Genomic DNA, 27,332 nt, shown 5'->3' with positions numbered 1-27,332 from the left:
GGCTATTATTTTAACCAATAAGAAGATAAGCTCTGATGCTTATGTTACAGAGCCTTCAGATGGTTCAAATGAAGAAGAAGACTTGGATTAAACTCTATTAGAAGAAAAAGTGAAAGACCCATGCCATGATATTCATGAAGTTGAGCTGAATGCTGGGATGCATATCAAGAAAGCTAACATGGGTTTGGAGAATGAGTTGGAGAAAGTTTCCATTGTAGAACAATATGGATATGTCATATAGGTGATAGGGAATTTAATGGTTCTCAACCACCAATACATACACGGGTTCTCTATAGTGTGAACCCGACTAAATGAGCTGGCGCTATAACTATGCCAGTCTCTAGAGTGGCTGTTACACAGCCTGTCATCCCACTGGCCGCATATCACCCAAGATCTCACCAACCATGCCAGTGGTGTAAGTGCGGGGCCTATCCCCCAGGCGGGTCATCAGTGTCCACCGCCTCACTAGAGCTCGATATCTCAACACTCCCCCTTGAGCTCAATTCCATCTCATGTACACCAAGCGAAGCCCTGAATCTGCGTAGCTTCTCTGTACCCAATGCTTTGATGAAGATGTCAGCTACCTGATCCTCTGTGCTGACATAAACAAGGTCAAGGTCTCCTGCCAAGTCCTTCTCTCTGACGAAGTGGTAGTGGACCTCTATGTGCTTCGTACGAGCATGAAAGACTGGGTTCCTAGCCAACTGTATACTACTAATGTTGTCACAGAAAATGACAACTTGTCTATCCACTGATAGACCCAAATCTGCAAGTAGCTTTCTCAACCAAGCTACCTCACATGCTGCCATAGCAGCTCCTCTGTATTCGGCCTCCGTACTTGATAGAGCAACCGTAGGCTGCTTCTTGCTGCTCCAAGTCACAGCAGCACTCCCCAAAGAAAACATGAATCCACTGGTAGATCTTCTGTCTGAGATACTACCAGCCCAATCAGCATCTGTGTACCCATGTACACATATCTCTGTCCCAGTCTCATAGAATAGTCCACAATGCAAAGTAGACTTCACATACCTCAGTATGCGTCTCACTGCATCCAAATGCGGTTTCCGTGGAACCTGCATAAACTGACTCACCAACCCAACAGCATAGCTCAAATCTGGTCTGGTGATCGTCATGTAGATCAAACTTCCTACTATGCTCCTGTACATAGTAGGATCCTCCAAGATCTCTCCTGAATCTGCACTCAACTTGCCATTCTGATCCAATGGCACAGAAATAGGCTTACAGCCTGTCATACCATACTTGGACAACATGTCCAAGCCATACTGTCTCTGCAGTAATCCAATACCATGTGGTGACCTAATCACCTCAATGCCCAAGAAATATCTGAGCTCCCCCAGATCCTTCATCTCAAACTTCTGTCTTAGCAAGATCTTTACATCAAAGATCTCTGCATCATGGTCCCCCGTAATGATCAAGTCATCTACATAGATGACAACAAGCACAACCCCTCTATCACCATGTCTCACATACAATGAGAAATCTGCATTGGCTACATGAAAGCCAATAGTGACAAGATATTCAGAAATCTTGTCAGACCATGCTCTTGGTGCTTGCTTTAAGCCATACAAGGCTTTCTTCAACCTGCAAACATGCTCGGGGTGACCCACATCCTCATAACCAAGTGGCTGCAACATATAGACCTTTTCTTGCAAATCCCCATGCAAGAATGCATTCTTTACATCCATCTGATGTAAAGACCATTGCTTTGACGCAGCCACTGCTATCACAACTCTCACCGTTGCCATCTTGGCAACTGGGCTGAAAGTTTCCTCATAATCAATCCCATATGTCTGCGCATATCCTTTGGCTACCAATCTAGCCTTGTACCTGTTTATGCTTCCATCACTGTTATGTTTAACTTTGTACACCCACTTGCATCCAATGGCTTTCTTGCCTTCAGGCAATTGCACTAAATCCCAAGTTTCATTTCCATATAGTGCATCCATCTCCTCATCCATAGCTTTCTCCCAACACACATTTCCAACAGCCTCATCAATACATGTGGGCTCTACAACCTGCACAACCTTTGCCATATATGCATAATGATGTGCCACATAACCATCATATGTAAATCTCTGCACAGGGTTCTTCACTCTCCCTGATCTTCGCAGCTTCTCATTCATGGCTTCCATAGCCTTCTTTACACCAGGTGTTCTCATAGCTGGGATCCCAAGCTCCTCATCAAGACTCATATCTGAGCCACTAGACTCTCCATCAACATGAGAATGCCCTGCAAAAATGTCAGGCATACCAAGGGGCTCAACCACTTTCTCTTTTCCTTTACGTGATGTACTAATCACATTTGCAGGGCTGGTATTATGACGCAGCCTGCCACTCCATGGTCTATCAATAGACCCACTAGATGAGGACTCTCTTGGTCCACTCAAAGACTGTGATTGCTGACCTGCATTCTGTGCAACCACACTTCCACTCACATCAGCCCCAATAGCTTCTTTTTCAGCAGCATACCAACTGCTCATCTCATCAAAGACAACATCCCTGCTTACCCTCAACTCACGTGTAGCAGGGTTATAACACCTGTATCCCTTTTGCTCAAGGGAATATCCAATAAACACACATTTTTCAGCTTTCGGATCCAGCTTAGTTCTCAGCTCATCTGGCACATGCACATATGCAATGCATCCAAAAACTTTCAGATGAGACAAATCTGGTTTTCTGCCAGTAAACTTCTCCTCTGGAGTTACATCATGTATGGCTGCAGTTGGAGTCCTGTTCATGATGTATACTGCTGTAGAAACAGCCTCAGCCCAATAGCAATGCGGCATATTCTTCTCTTCCATCAATGCTCGCGCAATCTCAGCAATGTGCCTGTTTTTCCGCTCAGCAACTCCATTTTGCTGCGGAGTATATCTGCATGTGAACTGTCTCCGAATACCATTCTTCTTCAAAAATTCAGAGAACTCATTGGAGAAGTATTCTCCCCCTCCATCTGACCTTAGGCACTTGACATATTTTCCTGTTTGCTTTTCAACCAAAACTCTGAAATTCTGAAAGTGAGTGAACACCTCACTCTTCTCCTTCATGAAATATACCCACACTTTCCTAGTGTGGTCATCAATGAAAGTGACATAGTACCTGCAGCCTCCCATAGACACGGTCTTCGTAGGACCCCATACATCTGAATGCACAACATCTAGTGCATTTCTGCTCACATATCTGTTACGTGGAAACACATGCTTTGTTTGCTTCCCAAATTGGCATGCTTCACATATTTTCTGCATACCTTCCACTTTAAATTTTGGCAGCCCTGTCACAATTCCTTTTGTCTGCATAGACTTCAATCTCTGCACATTTACATGTCCAATTCTTTTATGCCATATGTCTGTGTCTGTAACAACTCCTGAACCATTTGCAAACATCGCAGCACTCATTTCAGGCATGTCTACATCCAACGTAAACATTCTGCCCACTCTGTTGCCTTTTGCAACCAACCTGCACTTGTCTTTGAAATCTTCAACATAACACCCATCAGGGTTAAACCGAACCTGCAAACCCTGCTCAATCATCTGGCCAACTGAAACCAGATTCTTTGTTATGTTCGGTACATGAAGTACTGCAAGGTACTTCACTTTGCCATCCTACATAGATAATGGCACATCTCCAACGTGGGCAATTGGATGAGCAGTGTCATCCCCTGTTTCCACAAAACCTGGTCTTTCCGGGTTCTTCATCTCCTTGAACCACTCCCCATGACTCGTCATGTGGTTCGAAGCGCCTGAGTCCACATACCATACATTATCTTTTTGTGCTGCATCAACATTTTCAGACATGGCATTTACAACATGCTGCATAACAAACAACCTTTCATTGTCCTCATTATTTCTGCTTGAGGATGCATAGTTGTTTTGCTGCACTTTCCCATTTTGCATGTCAGCCTGCTTCTTATAACATTCTGACTGCACATGTCCTGGCTTACCACAATAGTAGCATTCACGTGCATCATTATATTGCCTTTGCCAATTTCCACGGCCTCTTTGACTCCCCCTGCCTCTAAATCTGCCTCTTCCACCTGCGTGTTGTTGTTGTTGTTGATTCTGGGACTGTTGTTGTTGTTGCTGCTGCTGCTGGCCATAATTCTGATTACCTGTTCGGCCACCTCCTTGACCGCGTCCACGGCCTCCTCTACCTCGTCCTCTTCCTGAACTCGTGTAGAAGGCCTGTCGCTCTGAATTGTTTTTGCTTTGTGAAGACTGTTGGTCTTCACCCAAGTTCTTCTCTTCGATAATCAGCATAGACACCAAATCTGTAAAGTTGGGAATGTTTTCCCGAGTCTGGATAGACGTCTTAAACGCCTTGTATTGTGGCCCGAGACCACGTAGACAGACTTCCACCTTGTCATCATCATCTACTGACACACCAATAGATGCAAGGGATTCCACAATACCCTTTATCTTCAATGCATAGTCATTCACAAACATGCTCTTTTTCTCCACAGTATGAAGTTCATTCTTCAACTGTATCTTACGTGCCTTGGTATTTGTTTCATAGAGCTTTACCAAGGTGTCCCACGCCTCCTTGGGGGACTTGGCATCCTGAATGTGCCCAATCATGGTGTCCTGTATACTAATGGAAAGCCAATACATAACCTTCCTGGCTCCTTGGTTCCAGTCTTTAAACTCTTTCACATCTGCAGCAGTCGGATTTATATCCGGTATCTCCGGTGCCTCTTCATGCTCACCTTCTATGTAGTCCCAATACCCTTTTCCCATCAGGAAATTCGTCAACCTGAACCTCCAAGCATGGAAGTTATTCTTATCCAGCTTCTCAGCCACAATCTGTGTTATGCCATCATTAGACATCTTGCCAAACACACAATTTTACCAGAAACTGCACTCTGGTTTTTCTGCACAACCTGCAGTATTTTCTGCACAGCGGTACTGGAGTACTCAAATGTCACAACCAGTGACTTCAATGTGCATACATACACCCAATGGCAACTGTAGGCCTCTTTGCAGCACCCACAGTGTCTGCACAGTCAATCTGTCTTCCTGCAGTTCTTAAAACAGAGTTCTGCAGAGAATCGATGACTTACCCGCAGTGCTCGAAATCGCCTGCTTTCTGAAAAACGGAGGTCCAGACGCGCCCGAAACGCGTTTTCGGCCCGAAAATCATGTCCGAAGGACTGTATAGTTGCCCTGTAGCTTCACTCCCGCGAAGAAAGCTCCTCAATCGGAGATCGTTTGCCGGTGCCTCCCGTAGAGCTCCCGACAAGGGTGTAGTCACCAACACAATAGGGAAGAGTAATTGTAGCTCTTACCCTCGTACCGCTTCTTGTGGTTCTCTTGCTTGCAGCTCAGCCCTTAGCACGAACGAGGCTCTGATACCATGAAAAGATGCAGGGGGGAAGAGAGCTTGAGCTCTTGCAAGCGCACACACACACACTCACAAACCCTAATAGAGAACACACAAGGTGAGAGGCTGAAAATCTTCTTCTTCTCTTCTCAACACTCAACACACCATATACAAAGATAAGAGTACACACAATATGAAAGGTACTCAACCACCAATACATACACGGGTTCTCTATAGTGTGAACCCGACTAAATGAGCTGGCGCTATAACTATGCCAGTCTCTAGAGTGGCTGTCACACAGCCTGTCATCCCACTGACCGCATATCACCCAAGATCTCACCAACCATGCCAGTGGTGTAAGTGCGGGGCCTATCCCCCAGGCGGGTCATCAGTGTCCACCGCCTCACTAGAGCTCGATATCTCAACATGTTAAGGATGATGTGTGTAATCAAGTTGAGCTGAATTGAGAATCCTTTATACTTTGTTCATACTTTTCTTGATGATCTTGATCTAATCTATTTTGACATGGATAATGAGGATGTTACTGCATTTAACATTGAGACTTTGGAGATGGGTGATGAAGGTATCTAGTCAGGTGGCTATGATGATATGATGGAAATCTGTGATCTCCATGATGCAGAGGGTTTGCAGGAGGTCCAAGACATGGTAGATATGGAGAGCTCTGTTGGGCAAGAAGAGGAATGCTATGAAAAGTTCTCTATGGATGATGGAGATATTGTTGCAGATGTTCCTAAGCCCTTAGATGTGGGCTAACTATGGAGATATGATTGAAGAAGGTTCTGACCACAGCATGATATAGAGTATTTGAAAGAAACCCAAGGAGTGGATGCTTTAAAGATTGAGAAGAATGATGATGTTTATGTAGCTGTGTTGTTTTACAGGGGAAGGAGGTGCTGTACAAAGGCTTGTGACTCTATGTTGGGGTATCATCATCGTGTTCACAAGGATGTTTTTGAAGGTGCTTTATAGAGGCAAGTGACACGAGATTATGTTGTTTAGATGCTTGATGAAGCCAGTGATGTAGGAGGATTATGGGCTTTAGGATCTGACTTGATGGAAGTACATAGAGTCTAGAAGAATATGGCACTATGTGAAGAATTCAAGTTTGAGTGAACTTGAGGGATTGGGAAGAGAGTTAATGGCTATGCATGGATTGTACAACCATTTAATAAAGGTAAGACTCTAAGGATTTTTTAAGATGGCTTACAAGTGTTTTATCTAGAAGGGTGGATTAATTTAGCTAGGTGGCTTTGGAAGATGCTATTTTATCCTTTTGATCTAGGTGGATGCTGGATGGTGGTGGTGTTGTTATTGGAGTTGTATGATGGAGGTTCTTTTGTAACAGATAAAGCTAGAGTACAAGAAGAGATGTGAAGCACTTAAAAATGTTTCACCATGGGGGTTTGGGCAATATATGAGGAGAATTATGGTGATGTATTCATGAGGGATCAAAACCCTAGAAAAAATATATGGTAGGTGTGAATATGAGAAGAAGTAGCTATAGGTAGTTCTTGAATCTTGATAGGATGGGGTTTGTTGCAAGTTGAATGAGTGCATGTGGAGAATGATGAGAAAATGATGTGCATGGACTATTTGGCTCCAAAGGCTCATAGGTGGGACCTTTAGCAACTTCCCCCTCTTCCTTTCTTTGAAAATGTCAGTTAGGGTTAGCTGATGAGGTGTGACTCGTGGTAATGGGGGTTGAGATGGGAGTACTGAGGGTGGTAAGGGAATCTCTGGTACCCTAAGGATTCCTCTTTGGGCCACTTCCTGGCCTGTTTGAGGTACGTTGTGAAGCGTAGGTCCTGGTGAGACCAGTTGGCTACCTTGGGTTTGCTATCAGGGCTTGAGGTAGGGCTCGATCTCAAGTAGCCCTTTACTAATAGCAATTTGTGATTTCATGATTGCCCCATCTTTGGCAATATTTGTAATAGAGGGTGGGATGGGGTCACAAATGTGGACACTCCGTGCTATTATGGTTAGCTCAACAAATCAAGTACCATAATGGCACCCTCTTAGGGGGTAGAGATAGGGTTGACCAAGCTGATCCCAACCGGTTCTCCAATGTTAGGTCATTTGTTGCATTAATGTAGAGGCCAGTTGCTTAACCTGTTGTCTCGAGGTGGACTCCTTGCTTTTTCCTTCAGATCTGGTGCTGGTGATCTTGAATGAGGCTTTAGATGTACCCTAGAGTGGAGTTGGTATCAGAGCAGTCTCTAGTTAATTTTTGATGTTTTTTCTCCTCTTAATAATCTTATTATACCAAATTCCCTTGAAGTTATTATCGAAGTCCATAGCACTCCTACAACATTGCTCAAAGGAGGTATGGGCCAAGGCATATAAATAATTGTGTAGGGGTATGCCATCTAGGACTTCCAAAAATCTCCCAATTAGCCTTTTATCAGAGAACTTGTCTTTGGCACTACAATAGGAGTGGAGATATTTTACCCTATTAAAGTAATCTCGAATGTTTTCACCATCCCTTTGATGATACATGATCATATGCATCTAGCATCCCATGACCCTGTTCACATGTCATCAGAGGTCTATTAGGGGTTTGAGTCTAAGAGGGGGTGGCCTTAGATGATTATAGGATGCTCATGATGTAAGGGACCATGAGAGATGAATGAACCTATGTGGGATGGTGATGGAGATGAACTACGGTTGATCATGCATATAGTGATGATGCATTGCCATGTGCACCTAGTATCCATGTATAGAATGCCTTTCCACTTGGGAGTTGTCATGAGTCGTGGAGAGCTCAAGAAGGATTATGAGAAAAGAAAAATAGTTTTGAAATGAATGTAAAGCATACATTTCTACATAATAATTTACAAGACAGGGGTGTGCATGCATCTTTGTAGGGGGGAGAAGGAAAAAACAACAGGGAAATTGAAAAAATCGGGGGATTTGTGCAAGATTGAATTGAAGGGCAGAGACCTAACTCAGCGGGTGGAGGTTTTGCCAGTTTTTTTGAGACTTAGAAAGGAAGAAGAAGGTTGAGACCTGAATGAACATTCTATAATGTTTGTGGCTTGAACCAAAATAGAGGGTATGGGTGTTATACGATAGAGGACTTTTTGAGGTTGCAGGAGGCAAGCCCATATCCTCTTCAATCATTTCTATCAAAATGTTTTTTCATGCAATGCATTCAGTCTACTTTAGTGGTTTGAAGGAGCAAGTTTGAAGAGTTGTTGCAATGGTTTTGCTATAAAATATCCTTTCTATGTTTCTCTTTAAGTTCAAAATCCTAGAGAGATGAGTCTGTTTAGAATTGAGCTTTTTGTTATATCTCAACCATAGCTACAAGATTAGTTTGTGGGTTTGTGGGAAACCTCATATTAGATCTGTGTGGATGTTTTCTGGAAGTCTATGGAAGATGATATCAATTGCTATAAATGTTGGAGCTATCTACTTGTGATGAGATTGTAATTATGGTACAAGTTTCCATGTTTTTAAGTGTTGATTCAACTAGGGTAGTGGTTGTGCTAAAATAGGTGCTACACAAGTGGTTGTTCTAGCATCCTTACTAGTTTTGTGTCCATTTCATGTGTTGGTTGAATAATTTTGATTGAAAGATGAATCACGGTGTGCTGAGAGGGAGGTCCCTTGATTCTTTGGACCACTAAAGGGGAAACAATTAGGAGGGAAGACCTCTATACAATTGTCTCCCGAGATTGAATCTGACAGAGTCGGATAGAAAAAGAGAAGTGATGACCCAGAAGCAAGAACACAGAGAAAGAGCAAGGATCAAGTGTGATGAGGTGTGGATGTCCAAAGCAGAGTGAGAAAAGGTGTTCAGGGAATCTTTTAGGAAGTTGAGTTGCCCTAAGATCTCTGAGGAGTGAAGCTCTATTAGAATTTGGATGCATCTAGACCCTAATTCATCAATGATTGTTGCTTGAAGGAATTTGTTTTTGTTTGAAGAAGGCTGCAAATGGTGACTAGAGTTTTAGAGAAAATTGAAGCTATGAAGATGAGGATGCAGACTTGAAGACCTGATGTTGGGATTTACTTGCAAAGGTCTCCCTAATTTATTTGTGTTTCTTCTCCTTTATTTGAACTCCTCATGTCTGAAGGTTGTAGAGACAAGTCTAATTCATCAATATGCAAAAAGGGTTTGGGCTTGAGTCTCATATAATTTCATGAGTTTTTTATGCTATGGTGTTATATGTGTATTTTTTTGATTGATTTTGTGGAGGTGGAACATTTTTTAGTGTTAGTTGGAAGTTTGGAAAATCAGTGTTGAGTGAGAGTTGACTCAGTTAGCATCAATTGTGGAGGAACCAATTGAACCAGTTTGAGGTTGTTGAGGTGTCTAGCTGAGTTACCAAAAGGTTAGAGGAGATCTTCTGGGTAGATAGGTGCTTTGGATCTGATGATTTGGGAGCCCCCAGTTCTAATATCAGTATATCTTACCCTTGTGTGGTGTTTGGTCGTTTTATAGAGGCCAACACCTAGAGCCCTCACATGTTTTGTTTCCCCTAGTGTGAGGATTAGAGAGTTCTTGTTAAGGGATTTGATCTAAAGGCTGGAATCCACCCAAGAACCATGACTAGTTTTGGATATGAAGTGTTAAAAGGCCAAAGGACTGAGGATGTCAACCAATTTCTCAAGAGGATTGAGCTTGCGTCTTTGAGTAGCCAACAGGGATGAGGATGCTTATAAGCTAATGATGGTGGCTTTGTTGTTAGAAGGCAAGGGGGAGTGGTTTTAGGATGAAGCCACAGATTCTAAAAGAGAAAGTTGGAATAGATTGAAGGAAGCCATAAGAGGAAGATATGGGAAAGCAGATACACCTCATGACTTGTGGAGAGTGATGAGCAGGGTTATTTAGGGAGAGGATGATGAGGAAATTTCAGTTTTTGTTGGTAAATTTGAAGCTATTTGGAGAAAGATTCTAAGAACTCTGGAAGAAAACCAAGAACCCCCTGATTTTCTAAAGAAGGACAAATTTTATTGGTGTGCTACATGGGAGTATTAAGGAGAAGGTGGAGCTCAAAGATCCAAATACATTTGTTGAAGCTGTGAGGGTAGCAGAGCTTCGAAATGGAGAAAGAAGCTGAGGAAGTAGGAAAGCAAAGAAGGAGAGGGAAGCAAACAAGCCTCTACTGGCAACCTTGCCCATGGATATGCATGTGTAAAGAGGAATTTGTGTGGAAACTCCCAGGTTTGTGGAATCATGTGAATACATGAGGGTTTTCATCATCATGAGGTTTAGAAGCTAACTGATCAAGTAGTAATGAGGTAGGAATTCTAAATCTTGTTGTGTTGTTCGAGATTCTTAGAGTTGATTGGAATCAAGTGCAACTCTAGGGTCAGCTTGATCATGTGAATCTTCTTGGAAGCACGCACCCCTTGAGGAAGAAAGTGAAGCTAATTTTTTGGCCAGTAGGAGAGTAGGCTATGGTGTTGACTTTGCTAGATCTTCAAATGAGGCTATTGGTTTGACCAGTGAGAAGATAACCTTTAATGATTGTGTTACAGAGCGTTCAGATTGATCAAATCAAGAAATAGACTTGGATCAAAGTCTATTAGTAGTAGAGGTGAAAGACCCATGCCATGATATTCATGAAGCAGTGGAGCTGAATGCTAGGATGCATATTAAGAAAGCTAACACAAGTTTAGAGATTGAGTTGGAGAAAGTTGCCATTGTAGAACAATCTGGATGTGTCCAACACATGATAGGGAATTAAATGTTTGTTAAGGATGATGTGTGTAATTAGGCTGAGATGAATGAGGCTCCTTTATACTTTGTTGATACTTTTCTTGTTGATCTTGAGGATGATGTGTGTAATTAGGCTGAGATGAATGAGGCTCCTTTATACTTTGTTGATACTTTTCTTGTTGATCTTGATCTTATTTGTTTTGACAGATAATGAGGATGTTGCTACAGTTAATGATAGGCCTTTGGAGCTAGGTGATGAAGATATCCATCATGTGGCTACTGTGATGATGTCATAGAAATCTATGACTTGCATGGTGTAGAGGGTTTGAAGAAAGTCCAAGACATGGTTGATATGGATAGCTCTATTGTCCAAGAAGAGGAATTCTATCACAAGATCTCTGTGGATGATGGGGATATTGTTGTTGCAGATTAGATGTGGATAATGTGGAGATTCAGTTAGTTGATTATGGAGATATGATTGAAGAAGGCTGTGACCTGCATGATATAGAGTATTTGAAGAAAAACCAAGGAGTGGGTGCCCTAAAGAGTGAGTAGAATGATGATGTTTATGCAGCTATTGTTTTACAAGGAAAAGAGCATTGTAGGAAAGCTTGTGACTCTATGTTTAAAGATCATCATCTTGTTCATATAAGGATGTTTTTGATGGTGCTTTATAGAGGAAAGTGACACAAGATTATGTTGTAGAGATGCTTAATGAAGCCAGTGATGTAGGAGCATTATGGGCTTTAGGATTTAAATGGAATGACTTGATGGAAGTACACATAGTCTAGAAGAATATGGAGCTACATGAAGAGTTCAAGTTTGAGTGAACTTGAGGGATTGGGAAGAGAGTTGATGGCTATGCATGGATCATACAAAAATTTAAAAAATGTAAGACTGTGATGAGGGTGTTTGAAGATGTTTTGCAGGTGTTTGATCAGGTGGGTATGAAAAAAGTCCCATCTGGGTCAAACACCTACAGTAAGAAGAGCTCAAGAAGGACTATGAGAAAAGAATAGTAGTTTAGAATTCCTAATTCAAGGGTGTGCATGCATCTCTATAGGGAGGAGAAAGAAAAAATGATGAGGAATAGGGAAATTAAAAAAATGGGGGGATTTACAGCAGGATTGAATTGACGGGCAGAGACTTGAATCAACAGAAGGTGGAGGTTCTTCTTGGGGGGTTCACTATAAATATGTAATCATAGCACATGGGTTTAACTGATAGGGTTTTTAAAATTCCTTTTTTACACATTTGTGACATAGAGAAGGTACCATTTAAAGGGGGTATTCACAGGTGGAATAGAAAAAGGGTGTGTTTTATTCATGAAAAATTCACAAATAAGGGGTTTTTAAAATAGGCCTTGAATGCATGTGATACAAAGGGTTTATATATAGTGAACACCCCGAGAGGTTCTGTAGGTTTTTTCGAGAGACTTGGAAAATAAGAAGAAGGCTAAGACCTAAATGAACATTCTTGAGTATCTGTGGCTTGAAACAAAGCAGAGGGTGTGGGTGTGAGACAAAGGAGTTGCTGAGGTTGTAGGAGGAAAGCCCAATTCCTCTTCACTTATCTCTATCAAAACTTGGTTTCATCCAAAGCATTCAGTCTACTATCGTGGTTTGAAGGAGAAAGTTTAAAGCATTGCTATAGAGGTTTTGCTATAAAATTTCCTTCCTATTTTTTTGTTTGAGTTCTAAATTTAAGAGACACGAGTCTGTTTAGAATTAAACTTTTCGTTATTGGTTTGTGGGGTTGTGGGAAGCCTTGTATTAGATCTGTGTAGATTGTTTCTCTAATTCTATGGAAGATGTTATCAAGTGCTCAAGGTTAGAGCTATCTACTTGTTGAATTGAGATTGTGATGATGTTTCTCTCAAGTTTTTGTGTTTTTTAGTGTTGATTCAACTAGGGTAGATTTGATGTTTGTTGAAGTGGTTGTGGTGAAAAAGGTGCTAAATAAGTGGGTTGTTCTAGCATAGGGCTGGGCCTGATTGGTTTTGCGTCTGCTTCATGTGTTGGTTGAATAATTTTGATTGAAAGATGAATCATGGTGTGCAGAGGGAGGTCTCTCGACTCATTTGGACCACTCGAGGGGAGACAATTAGGAGGGAAGACCTCTATAAAATTGTCTCGAGATTGAGTTTGATAAAGTCAAATGGAGAAAGAGAAGTGATCACCCAGAAGTGGGAATGCACAGAGAGAGCAAGGATTAAGTGTGAGGAGGTGTGGATGTCTTGAACAGAGTGAGAAAAGGTGTTCAAGGCATCTTTTAGGAAGTTGAGTTCCTAAGATCTATGAGGAGTGAAACTCTATTAGAACTTGGATGCATCCAGATCCTAATTCATCTTTTAAAAGGTTGAGTTCCTAAGATCTATGAGGAGTGAAACTCTATTAGAACTTGGATGCATCCAGATCCTAATTCATCTTTGATTCCTACTTGAAGGAATTTGTTTCTGTTTGAAGAAGGCTTTTCAGATGGTGATTGCATTTTTTGAGAAGATTGAAGCCATGAAGGTGAGGATGCAAACTTGAAGACCCGGTGGTTGGGCTTTACCTGCAAAGGTTTCTCCAATTTATTTGTGTTTATTGTCTTTTATTTGAACTCTTCATGTCTCAGGGTTGTAGAGACAAGTCTGATTCATCAATATGCAAAAGGGTTTGGGCTTGAGTCTCATATGATTTCATGAGTTTTTTATGTTATGATGTTATATATGTGTTGTTTTGATTGAGTTTGTGGAGGTGGAACATTTGTGAGTGTTAGTTTGAAGTTTGGGAAATTAGTGTTTAGGTAAAGCTAACTCAGTCTCATCAGTCATCAATTGGAGGAACCAGTTGAACCAATTTGAGGTTGTTGAGGTGTCTAGAGTTGAGTAAGCTAGAGGTCAGAGGAGATCTTATGGGTAGATAGGTGCTTTGGAGCTAATTAATTTGGGAGTCCCCAGGTTTGGTATCAGTATATGTAGAGGCCAAAACCCATACCCCTCACAACGTAACCTCACGAATGCAAGCTCACACTTGAGAAGACCCACCTCCCGTTGTCACAAGACTTGTCTATGTAGAGCTTGGGACTCCTCATTGTCGTAAGAGTGCTCCACCGTGCAAGATAATCGTTCACTCACACTCTCTCACTAGCAAGACATGGCAAGACCATGAGAGAAATAGGGAAAGACTCTCACACACACTCACTCTAACACAAGTGCTACCAAGACGGCAAGAGGATCGTGTAGAAAGCTAGAGAACAAGGAGCAAGAGAACACTCTCCATCAACACTCAAGGGAAAGTCCCTTTCTCATTAGTTAAAGTCACTTATATACATGCCACATATTGGCCCACGAAAGTGTTTACACTCGCTGAAGTTGGGTGCTCAACACTTAAAAAGTGAACTAATGAGAAGTAACTAGAGATCTTTCATGAGGTTCATAGGATGATGACCTTTATACAAGCCATGCAATCTCCTTTGAGTAAAACATGAAGTGCAAATGTGAGATTAGGACATCTTACATGCATCTAATGTCCCTCTTTGGGCAAACATGATAGATCTTGATGTCCATGGCCACCCCCTCTTGACTCTACACATGTAAGCCCCCTCTTGACTCTACACATGTAAGCCCTTTTATTAGCTCTTTCGCAATCTGGATGTGTCTTCTTAGCTCATTTTTTATGATGAATTCTCCATTTCTATCTACAAGGTCTTGCCAAGATGTTTTTGGTGATGCTCATTAATCTTGGGTTAACATTCCCCCCTCTAGGCTCTAGGTCCATCCTCCAACCCGAGAATAATTGGTTTTTGTGCGAGCTGGGAAGCCCTTGCACCATAGAAAGAGTGTAGGAACTAGCCAATGTCGTGGGGGTTTTCCTCACCGTACTCGGAAGCATAAACATCTCACATCAAGAGGTTACCATAAACTAGACTGCAATTGCATAAACAAGATGTGTCACTCACCGCATTGATTGCTTGTGCTCAGATTCTCATAGGAGAACTTGTTGCTCTGTAGCCACACTCCAAGCTCTACTCCAATGCTATGCATTACACATATATGACCTCTTTGGCGAAGCATGTGGAACCTACATGCTATGCAGAAGCTATTGGGAAGCATGTATGGTGGCAGAAGGCAATAGATGTTGAGATGGATGCATTGGTCCATAATGAAACTTGGGACTTGGTTGTCATTGGTTGCAAATGGGTTTATAAGGTGAAATGTTAATCGTGGCCTTGTCTACAAATAGCTATAAGAGTACTCAGCTTGTACAAATTTTTATTCCTCACAACTTTGCCAACTGTCTTCCCCTCAGCATCTAGAATCTGTGTCACAAGAGTGAGATTTTTGAAATATTTTATTACCCAATTTTTGTAAAAAGGAAAGCTTGTAGAGCAAGCTTGGACTAAAATAGCCATGCATTTTATTGTTTGTAAAAAGGAAGCTTGTAAAGCAAGCTTGGGCTAAAATAGTCATGTACCCTATTTTTGATGGAATAAAAATCTATAAAAATACTCAAGCAGGGATGCTTTGAGCACACGCTTGGGGGGGCAGTTGGGACCCAATCTGGTGTTTTTCTCACGTATGTGTTTTGGTATTGGCACGCTTCTCGAGGTCTTGTGTACTTTCCCATTTTAGTGGTATCAGAGGCCAGGGTACACTCCATTAAAAAGGTGTGTATGTGTGTGTGTTTGGGGCACTCAGACGGCCCGGGTACACTCCATTAAAAAGGTGTGTGTCTTTGGGGCACTCAGACGGCCCGGGACTAGGGGTCTTGTGTGTGTGAAGGTCGCCTAGGCACGGTAGTTGATGCTACCGAAGCACCCGATAATTATGTTTTCAGTTATTTGTAAGTTATTTTAAATTCTCTATTTCTCTTAACCTTTTGATTTTGTAGCCAATATTACATCAAGGTAAGACTCTCTTACTTTTAGATTTTATTTTTACGTCATCAATTTTTATTTAATATATGTTAATTTACTTAGGCTCAATGATGATGAAGAACAAGACTACCATGATGACTACTCTGACTCTTAGGGTAACGTATTCATTTGTTTATCTTTATAATAAATTTATTTAAGATTTTTTATAAATTTCAAGGAGAGTTCTTATACATAAAAAGTAGAACTCCTTGGAGGAATTGGCCCTTCCACCTTGAACTATACTTTATGAATTTTTCACTATGTATTAATCTTGTGGTATGGGACACAAGTTTAATCCTGTGTGAAGTATTCCAATGTACACTTATCTCTAGATTTGTGTGGGGTAATTTTCTGGTGGTATGGGACACTAGAATTTATTACACATAGAAGTCCTTGATACAATGTCTCTTTTACATGTCTATAAGAAGAGACATGGTGTGGGTAAGAGCATTTCATGAAGTGGTGGGGTGAGTGGAGGTTGAACGCAAGGTAACGTTATCCGCTGGTGCACTATAATGGAAGCTTGACCCTCCTCTCTCACTCAATCACACACACTTACTCTCTCTCACACATGCAAGAAAGCACACAAGAGCTCAAACAAGAAAGAGGAAAAAGCAAGAAAGAAAGAGCAAAGGAGAGTAGAGAAGAAGAGCACTCTATTGAATTAACATAAAAGAATGAATGGTGATTATACACGATGACCCTTATCTTGGTCCATAGCCTTCATGCCTTGGGTGGCCATACTTAAAAAATAGGTCCATGGCTATCCACGGCCACCTAGGCTTATGGAAACACTTAATCTAAGAATACAATCTCCATTATTAATCCAGTGGCATGCCTTTCATAGAAAAGTGGCGATCGCACATGTAAAATATACAATGATGCTGGAGAGGTACCCTATGAGGGTTAACATGCCCCCCTTCGTGACGCAAAGTCCATCGTAGGAATATGTCAATGAATATTTGTCGAGGTTGCTGTTGGGCGTGCATGAAATGTCGGAGATCCTAAAAGGTCTGCAAGGCAACATGGTACCACAAGTAAGGTGCATTTAAGCATAATGTAAACACCAACCATGTAGTGAGGAATGATATTTCAACTCATCAAATTTTGTAGTTAATACAAGGATAATATTAAGGTTGGCATAAATACTTAACAGAAATGAAATGCACATTATGCCAATAAAAGTGAGTGAGTGTACTATTAATACTTACAAAGTACATGTGGAACACATCCTATCCCACCGCTCTCCCTATGCTCTCCCTCCACTTGGAATGGTCTCCTCCTGCTACTTATACCTAGAGGGATTTGTGTTGTACTTCCAACACTCATCATCCCATATCTCTTGTATACAATACTAGGTCTTTATCCCTCTATCTTTACCTTGTGTGTGTAACATCACTACACCAGTGCTATAATACATTCACCATGTGATATTTAATCCATCTAGGATATACCTCTTCACTACCTAGAATTGGGCTAAACTCACTCCTGAATTGATTGACAATGTGGTCCTTCTTTCCTTGGTCGATTTTATGCCATGTACTCATAAAGTTGTGGGCGAAGACTATACGGCATACCTCACAGACTCAAGCCTTTTTCTCTTTGTCGACATTGTTGAGGACAACATTTCCCTCCACTACCTTGTATTGGGAAACGAGCCAGATTGGGGGTAGGAGGGGTTTGTGTCGAAGCGATGAGATGAGTGTGAGTGTGGCATCCCCTCACAAGGAAGTTGGGTGGGTGGTTACATGGAGGGGTAGAAGCATTTGTGGCATCCTCTCACAAGGTAGTGGTGGTGGGGTTTATGTGAACTACCATCTAGTGTGTCTTTCAATGTGGCTTGTGTGGTGGTGGGTTGTGATGGTCATGCAAAAGTGCCAATCCTTTTCCCAAAGTAGGATTTAGCCATAGCCCTTTGCTCGGGGTTCATTTGGGAGATGAAATTGTAAAACTAACTAAGGGACATTGCCTATGAAGAAAGGCACAATGGAGATGTTGGGGTTGTGTGTGTGCGGGTGTGTTGGGGCTAGTGTGGGATCCATGGTTTATACACAAATAATTAAAAGTGGTTATGCACATGGTTATACAATGGCGCCAGGGTTCAGGGTTAGGGTTCTCTTTTGGCAAGAGTATGCCACTCTTCACGAGTTTCCACAGTGTGGTTCATTAATATATAGGCAAGATGTCCAAGGACAAAGGGTCCCTGCTAAAGTCTTATGACTCTTCCCCATCATTCCACATATTCAAACAATGTTCAAATATAAATCCATTGCATTTTAATGACTTGGTATCGGAACACCAGATTAGGAGATAACATTATGTATGTGCCCACTGATTCTCCAACATGGAGGCATATGAAAGAGAAGTGGGTGGACTTTGGGGAAGAGCCTTATCACATTGAATTTAATTTCTATGCATGGAAAGATGCATAATAGAAATTTTTTATTATAAAAGTGTTATTTTCATTGAATTTAATTTCTATGCATGGAAAGATGCATAATGGAATTTTTTAATTATAAAAGTGTTTTTTTCATTGAATTTAAATTCTATGCATGGAAAGATGCATAATAGAAAATTTTTTATTTTAAAAGTGTTATTTTCATTGAATTTAATTTCGATGCATTGAAAGATGCATAATAGAATTTTTTTATAAAAGTGTTATTTTCATTGAATTTAATTTCTATGCATGAAAAGATGCATAAAGAAATTCTTTTTATTTTAAAAGTGTTATTCCTATTAAATTAATTTTATGCATAAATAGATGCATAAAAGGATTTTCTTTTATATACAAGTGTTATTGCCATTGAAGTTGGATTTTATGCATAAATAGATGCATAAAAAAATTTTATATCAAAAATTAGATTCTCTTTAATTCTTTGTTTAATTTCCATGAATATTTGATAAATGAATAAGAAAATACTCTGAGAGGAAATTTCTATTGTTTCATATTCACTTGGATTGTAAAGAGAAAATTCAAAAAAATTATTGAAGTCAGAATTTTAGATAAATGATTAATTTATTCCTCATCGAAATTCGTGATTAATTTAGAAATTAATTAAGTGAATATTCCATGAATGAAATTCAGTAAAATAGTAATTGAAATATCACCCCCCTTTTTGAGAAAGATAGTTAAAGAAAAACCTTATTAGACTTCAACCCATAATCAGACTATGCCCAATACCAAACTCTTTCGTCAGTTTCGAGGAAAGAAGATATGACCAGTTCAAGAAAATACACTCAAATCTCTCACCAAATATGAAACTAAGTTGAGACCCTTCGAATTGATTTGAGGATCAAGGTTACAGAATTTGAGGAATTCTGTTTTGAAATGCAGTATTACTGATTATGAAGTTTTAGGGATACTGATTTAAGATATACTCATTGTATTCAAAAGAAAATCAAATTGAAAACTTGCATAGAAACCATGTTTTCTTAAAGGACTGTCTTACACCAGTATGCTGGAGGGAGCATTTGGTATATGTGTTTTTCTAAGGGAAGTTCGATTGCAACAACTGGCGGGGAGTGTTTAAAGGACAGCTCACGTGGCAAAGCCTGCCCAGGTCTTGACTAGCCTCGGTATGGTTAAAATGGTGCGCTTCCGGTACGATGGACGAGGGCCGACGAAGCGGTCCCTGAGTGAAGTGCCAGGACACCTAAGGAGGATCCTGGAGGGTTCTGACCAGGCGATGCATGGGCTCGTGGTGCCTAGGAGACCCATGCATATGTCGTGAAAGATTTGTATAATGGACCAATGATTATTATAATTTGTTACTGGATCTGTGCTGACCAGCTAGATCTGTGCTGACCAGCTGGTATCAATAGAGAGTCCAGAGTGATACTGTTTTTTTTTTGTGTTTCACGTCGTGAAATGCTTAGGGTTTCACGTTGTGAACCAGACTTTACGAAAAAATTAAATTTATTTTTTTATTTTTTGTGTGTGCGGGGACTGTTTCATGTCGTGAAACACTTAAGGGTTCACGTTGTGAACCGCTTAGGATGTGAACCGATTTTTTATTTTTGATTTTGGGCACAAACCCCTAGGAGACGTGAGACGTGAGTGCAAAAAATGGTTCAAGCGTGAACCATTTTTTTTATTTTTGTCTTTTGTGCAAGGACTCTTAGGACATGAGACCTTAAGCCGTGAGAGTGCAGAAAATGGTTCACATGGAACCCTTTTTTTTTGTGCGCGAACTCCTAGGGTGTGAGACGTTAGGCTGTGATGAGTGCAAAAAATGGTTCACGCGTGAACCATTTTTTTTATTTTTTATTTTTGTGCGTGGACTCCTAGGGCGTGAGACCTTAGGCCGTAAGAGTGTAGAAAATGGTTCACGTGGAACCATTTTTTTTTTGTGTGTGCGGACTCCTAGGGTGTGAGATGTTAAGCTGTGAGAATGCAAAAAATGGTTCACACGTGAACCATTTTTCTCGATTTTTTTTTTTGTGCATAGACTCCTACGGTGTGAGACCTTAAGCCGTGAAAGTGCAGAAAATGGTTCATATGTGAACCATTTTTCTGGATATTTTTTTTGTGCACGGACTCCTAGGACATGAGACCTTAAGCCGTGAGAGTGTAGAAAATGGTTCACACGTCTTAACGAAAAAAACTAGTCAATTAAGAGAAACTAGTCATTTTTAAGAGTTTTTAAATGTTTTTGAAATTTTTTTCAATGATTATGCTACTCCTAATACTTGCTAACACTCTATTGCATACAATTCTAACAAAAAACACACAAATTAAGCTAAAATTAATGATTCTAGTTCTATGTTTAACTCTAATGAGAGCTAACATTCACTAAAAATTGCATTCTATTGCATTGTTTGATACAAACTAAATCTAATACACTCTATGTGCAAGTCCTAAGAACATGAGAAACCACATTAACAACAACAAAAACAACAAACCAAGCAAAAAACATTCTTTACAAAAATAAAAAAGAGCGCTATTCTACACCAAATCACCATCAAATCCACATCTTTTTCATGGAAAACCATTAATCAAGACAATGGGCAATGGGTAATGCGTAGATTAGAAAAAAATGATGGAAAAAGCCAAGGGATGGTTCCCCAACAATGGCGCCACAAATGTTATGGCTCACCCTAACGCCCCTTGAAACACATCCAACAAGAGAGACGTAGTGAACCGCAACTGTCGTGAGGATCTTTCCAATGGCCGAGCTTGTAACCCTTGAGGTCTCTAAGCCCTACAACTCCTTGAGAAGCAATTCCACTGCACCTCTGCGAGTGTTGTCACACCACCGAGTTGCACTACGTGTACTCGTCCCTCCACTCACCTCACATCACTGACATACAATCACTAGCATGCATTAGGGAGAGAGATTCGCAAGAGCAAGACTCAATTGCACAATGGGAGAGTCCGTTGTATTATGAGAGAAATTCACTTTTATGTATGGCCATAACTATTCACACTCACTTAAACTGTGGTCGGCCGGGCACTTTAGGCTCATAAGAGACCTAATGCTATCACAATGACTACGCTCATAATATATTCATGAAGTACATCACTTGGGAATTCATCCTACATACTACCACATGCTCTTGAAGCAGGAATCGCCATAAATACTTCGTCACACCATTACGGGCGCCCGTCCAAGTTGTAAATCTGGACACCATTGCTTCATATCTTGAATGTATGACCCTTTGGTGTATCTACCTTGACTTCTTCATGTAAGATAATGGTGGTAGCTCTTGTTAACCCTAGGAATGGATTAGCATTAACATGTGGCCATCTTGATTCCAAAGCCCTTTTTTTCCATAACCCTTGCTACAAAGGACTAGTGAACCTTGTCATAAGCTCTCTCCAAATCCAATTGAGAGATTACACATTTCTGACTAGTTCTTTGAGCCACTTCCTTCCCTAGTATTGCTGAAAAGATGTCATATATGGATCTTCCTTTAATGAAAGGGCCACACTGCTTGGTGGAGATCACCTCTTCCAAGGCTGGATTGATCCTCAATGCAATAGCCTTTGCTAGTTACACCTTATAAATCAATGTGATCAGGGTAAGAGTTCTCCAATGGTTGATGTTGCTACAAACAAGATGTTTAGGAATTAGGTTCACAATTCCTTCCTTCAATTGGCAAAGGCATTCTTACATGTGGACCACACTCATCAGTCCTTGAGAGAGGGCTAGAAGGTAATAAAAAAATCAATTGATAGCCCATCCCACCCAAGGGATTTCTCCTTCCCAAGCTTTTGTAGAGCCTCCTAGCATTCTTCCATTTCCACATCCATATGGTCTGATAATATAGAGCAAGACTCCACTTTAGCAGAGAGTATGGGAAACCCAAGAGGCTCGATGACTAAAAAAGACCCTATCTATTCTTGAAGATGACCCAAAACATTGAAGGCTAAAATAATTATGTATAGGATCATATCCCTGAGCCCACAATTCCCAACCATCAACAAGACCCATCTTGCCTCTCTAAGGCTTTCCCACTTCTTTCTCTCTTGACCCATCAACATTGTGCTTCCCTCACACTTATCAACATGCTTCTCTACCATATTAACGTCACCCATTAATGATACATGGGCAACGAATATCCAACCTAGCAATCCAATCCCACATCTCCCCTCTAATCTTATGACTATGAGCTCCATATATATTGATTATACATACCTTCTCTTCATCTTCTTGAACCCCCACAACTAAGATTCTGCCATTGGGATGATTAGTAATAATACTAGGTTTTAAGTCCTTAAGTCAAAATCCCCTCATACAAAACCATCCAATCGCTAAAACTCTCCTTTCTCCAACACTTCATAATAAATAGATTATGTTCTTGATCTGCCATTACTAACAACCTCCAAGGCTTCACTAACTCCCAAAGTTCTTTTTCTTGTCCCTTAATACCTTAACATTCCAAGTGCACCCCCTCACTTCACTTTTCCTAATCATTTCAAGCTAGTGGGGCCGGAACCATGTCCAGTTTAGCTTCCTCTTCTCCAGCTGATCTTTCCCTTTGCCCCTTCGCTCCTTATTGGATATCCCTCCATGTTGTTTCAACTTGCCAGTTAAATCTCTGGGCCATGCAAAATGTTTCACTATCATCTCCTCCTAGTGGACTAAATTGATTGGAATAAAGAGATGGACTCAAACCATCTAGGTATTTTCCCTTGTTCCTCGGATCCCCCTCCCTTTATGACCATCTTCCCCTTCCCCTTCTCTTCTTTTGATCCTGTATATCACTAGTCCTGACTTTGCTCCCCCCACCTGAGCCTTCTTCCTTCATTCCCTCTCCACCCATCTTCGCATTTTTATCCAAGCCACAATTTCTAGTTATGTGGCAAAAGCCTCCACATTTGAAACACACTCCCAAAAAACCCTTGAATTTTAATTTCAACTCCATCTTCCCTAACTCCCCCAACTCCACTACCAATACTTTAGGCATCTCCACCAGAGTGTTCTAGGAGATACACATTTTATTCAAGTGGTGCCCATTGTCATCGTCCCTCTCGGAACAAACAACACAAGGCCTATTACGCTAGCCAATTCCCCCAGGACAAGGTGAAAGTCCCATGACATCGATGCACACTAGACAGGCTTCTCAGAGCCTCTTATGTACATTGCGAAAGCGGGGTCAAAGGGCATTGCATTGACAAGTTTTGTCCCCATGAAGAGTAGAGCCCTTGCAAATAGGTCAACAATAGTCTACCCCTTCACAAATAGCATGTTAAAGAAGCCTTTTCCTAAATAAAACACTTGGGACACATCTTTCTCGTGAAATTACTTCATCCCGACAACCATCTCCTCAGCTCTGCCTTCCTTGGCGGTTTTCCCAGGCATAACAAAATAGCATTACACATAGAAAACAAACGTATTTGCCTTTTAACCAAGTCCTAGGAGATATTAGCACATACCTTCCCATTGCGGACGTTTTCTTGCTGAGCTTGAGCGTTTAGACGCGAAGAAATCCAGACTTGCTCTGCAACTTCTTCGCCTCTCTACTATCACCTTCTTGGTCCTTGCGATTCTTGTTCATCTCCTCTTCCGGCCCCCAATCCCCCAATGGCATCCACCATCTCACGACTCATCGAGTTATTCCCATGAATCTGCCATCCTATGGTTCCTACCTACCCACCCGCGTGCATGCGCGAGACGCACGTCCCCTCAGACTCGTGCATGCAAACCGACGTGTGGATTAATTACCACCCAAGGACACCCCACTCTGCTCACTCCGCATCCTCCCTACCTTGCCCAGACTCTCTCACTTAGCAAATTGTTCTATGCCATATGCATAAATTGATATTATCGCGCCTAGTCTAACAAATCTCGTGCACACATTACAAAAACTTACTTTTTAATATCTTGCATGTCTTAAAGATGAGAAATAAGTTATCTTTTTTGAATTCTACATCAAACAAGAGTTATCAAAATGCTGTGAATTTTTGAAGATTCATCGTCATTAATCAAGGACAAACCTTATTCAACATTGATTAAAAAGGGATGTATGTTTATACTAGTTACACATTATTCAATCTCTACTACAAATTACTACCTTGGGGGGGAGGAAATTGGAAGAATCGATGATGGGGTGCATGTTCATGAAACAAAGACACGTTACATAAGCAAAATGCAATGCATGTGGAGAAATTGCCTCTGCCGGGGCCACCACCAACGTAGTAAAGTTTCATTGCCTGTCAACATTATATATAAAACCAACCCAGGCACCACGGTCCACGGACCACGAGCCTAAGGCTTAAGCACGTGTTTCTTTAGGCACGTGCTGTTGCTTTTAGCCAGCAGTGGTGGGGCCGGTGGCCATTACGCGTCCACTTGTTGTATATAAAAAGCTGGTTGGCAGTAGGCAGCTAATCCAAACACAACCACACCACAGAGACAACTCTACTTCCTAATAGATATATTCACCATTCCGGCAAATTTCGTCCGTCCATAGCAGTTTTTTTTCCGTCCACGCTTCTGTCCTCCCTCTTCGTCCACAAATCAACAGTTATAACAGCAGCATGGCCGGAGGAGCTGGAGAAACCCTACGTCATCTGTCGATGGGCGGCCTAGGCCAGCTTACAATCTTCTACTCGGGCAAGGTGAACGTATACGAGGATGTGCCGGCCGACAAGGTAATCAATCATATTTTTGTAACACACGTCATTAATTAGTAGAATGGACGGCGCATTGTTCTTAATGTGCCTACTAGTTTAGGCTAACATGAGAGCTCTCACCTGCAGGCAAATGCTATCATGCTGCTTCTCTTGAATGGCAACAACAGCAGTAGAAGTGGTTGCGATGATAAACCTAGCTCGTCGACTAAGCCCGCGCCGCAGGCGATGATCGACACAGAGCCCAGTAGTACAGCTAACAATGTCGGTGAGGTGCGATCTAGATCCTCCGCACCTCCTCCATACACGATCACACAAGTAGAAAGAAAGCAGCGGCTGCAGCAGCCTGTAATCAAGCGATCCCAAGCTGGTATGCATGCTTGACATGACTACTCTCTGATCTCTTCGCCTCTCTCTCTCTCTCTCTCTCTCTGTGTGTGTACTGTGTGTGTGTGTGTTTTGTTGGCCGCCTTCTGACCTTTCCGTGCGTAATACTGATTGCAGAACTTCCATTCGCGAGGAAGGCATCGCTTGCCCGCTTTCTGGAGAAGCGAAAAGACAGGTATAATCAAATCCAATCCATTAATACGCCCGTCTGATCCTGATTTTGCTCCCATCTTGTGTACTTCGGCCGGAGTCGGTTTGGGTTTTTTTTCTCTTTTTTTTGGGGCTTGGAAGAGCATTATTGATTCATGTGAGGTTCTGATTGATTTTACAGAGTCGATGCAAAACTCAAAGAATCATCAACAGTCGAAGTTTCATGTAGCCCCCCCTGCTGCAAGAAGATCAAGCTCTTCTGAGGAGTCGCCGCGCCGACCGAGGAAGACCCACACGTGGCCTGAAGTGATTCGCTTGACAAAAGACCAACGTTCAAGGTCCACGATTTAAAGGCTCCCGAGTCCGGTCGTATCGGGGCCGTTGAAGGAAACTCCAAAACAAACGCGTGGCTTTGAAAAAGAAAAATGTAGCTGTCTGCCTCCTTTGAAAATTGAGAGGCAACCCTTCTTCGAATTTGAGGCATGTGCCAAATTTAAATTTTGGAGCGCTACAATGTTTTTCTTGGGGTACTCATCGAGTCCTCAACCACAGTGCCGTATCCAATTGCCTTTTGAGAGCTCAAACGTTTTTGTGGGTGCTCGTCCATGATAGGAGATGCCCTTTGATGCCATCATGATCACAATATTTGTTTGATCAGTAAGTCCCAAATTCTTTATTATAAGGCACCTCGCCAAAATTCGGGTGACAAAGTTTTTGTGGGTGCTCATGCATGATAGGTGATGCCCCTTCCTATATTGCTAAAACCATTACCGACATACTCATTGTGGTCCATAAACACGGTAAGTGGAGTTAATGGCTTCTCATAGGAATTCTTTTAAGAAAGAAGCAAGGAAAAAGCTGCGGTCTAAAATTCTCCCCAAGGCTATTATTGTAGGGGGTCTCCAGGAATATTGGCCTACAAACTTTAGTGATCTATATATATATATATAATACTAGTGTTTAGGTGAGTCATGGAGATAAGCCAAAGTTACACTGCATTTGAGCACATAAGAAAAAAAAAACATTTGAAATATTCACCCAATGTTGAGTCATACAAGTTCAGGTCTATATTCAAAATGCATATGTCCACCAATCTATATTTATATTATGATGTTGGCCTCCTATTTTCTACCCTAAATAGACTACTATGCCATATGTGTAAATTGATACTATTGGCTAGTCTAACAAATCTCATGCACACATTACAAAAACTTACTCCTTGATATCTTGCATGTCTTAAAGATGAGAAAGAAGTTGTCTTTTTTGAATTTCACATCAAATAAGATTTATTAAAATGCTCTAAATTTTCAAACATTCATAGATTGATCAAGGAAAAACATTATTCAACACAAATCAAAAAGGGATGTATAAATTTAAAATAGTTACACACTATGGAAGCCATAAAATGTCAATCATGGGAGTGCTCATCATTACTTGAAGGGAGTCATCGTGATGGTATAAGGATCTTGACAGTTTCATTTCTCAATAATGGCCAATTTATGTTTTAAGGCCATGGGTTTTAACTAATTGATGTGTTGAGAAAAAAATATGCATTAGAGAACATGTAGAAAAAAATTATGGAAGTGGTAAAAGATAAATAGTATGATGGCAGGTTGGTAAAGAAGTCCTTTTCACAAGGTACTTCAATGCAATAATTGATTATTAGCTCACATGGAGAAAATGAAAAGAGACCAATTGCCTTGATTTGGTTTGTATACTAATCTTGTTTTTTTTAGTTTCTAAGGAAACTTAAAGTTCATGGCTCTCAAAAAAAGGAGAGAATCAAGCTATTTG

At 41.1% G+C, this 27,332-nt stretch overlaps 1 protein-coding gene across 1 annotated transcript; it reads left to right on the top strand.

The window, feature by feature from the left end:
• The first annotated feature begins 24,766 nt into the window (after positions 1-24,766).
• Positions 24,767-26,248, top strand: LOC147620389 (protein TIFY 10b-like). Its single transcript, XM_086824626.1, has 4 exons — positions 24,767-25,022; positions 25,131-25,371; positions 25,506-25,563; positions 25,720-26,248. The coding sequence occupies exons 1-4, from the start codon at positions 24,909-24,911 to the stop codon at positions 25,799-25,801; spliced, it is 495 nt and encodes a 164-aa protein (XP_086680752.1). The 5' UTR covers positions 24,767-24,908; the 3' UTR covers positions 25,802-26,248.
• The last annotated feature ends 1,084 nt before the right edge of the window (positions 26,249-27,332 follow it).

Source organism: Cibotium barometz, chromosome 31 (genome assembly GCF_041138505.1).
Source record: "Cibotium barometz isolate CiBa-2024 chromosome 31, ASM4113850v1, whole genome shotgun sequence".
Classification (NCBI taxonomy): Eukaryota; Viridiplantae; Streptophyta; class Polypodiopsida; order Cyatheales; family Cibotiaceae; genus Cibotium; species Cibotium barometz.
Note: the sequence above shows the minus strand (reverse complement) of the source record. Positions and strands in the feature narration are given on the sequence as shown.

Bases quoted from the DNA above. Each gene is read 5' to 3' on its own strand.
- LOC147620389 (XM_086824626.1), top strand. From the start codon at position 24,909: ATGGCCGGAGGAGCTGGAGAAACCCTACGTCATCTGTCGATGGGCGGC. The intron at 25,023-25,130 runs GTAATCAATCAT...TCTCACCTGCAG, and splicing joins AGGATGTGCCGGCCGACAAG to GCAAATGCTATCATGCTGCT. The intron at 25,372-25,505 runs GTATGCATGCTT...TACTGATTGCAG, and splicing joins AATCAAGCGATCCCAAGCTG to AACTTCCATTCGCGAGGAAG.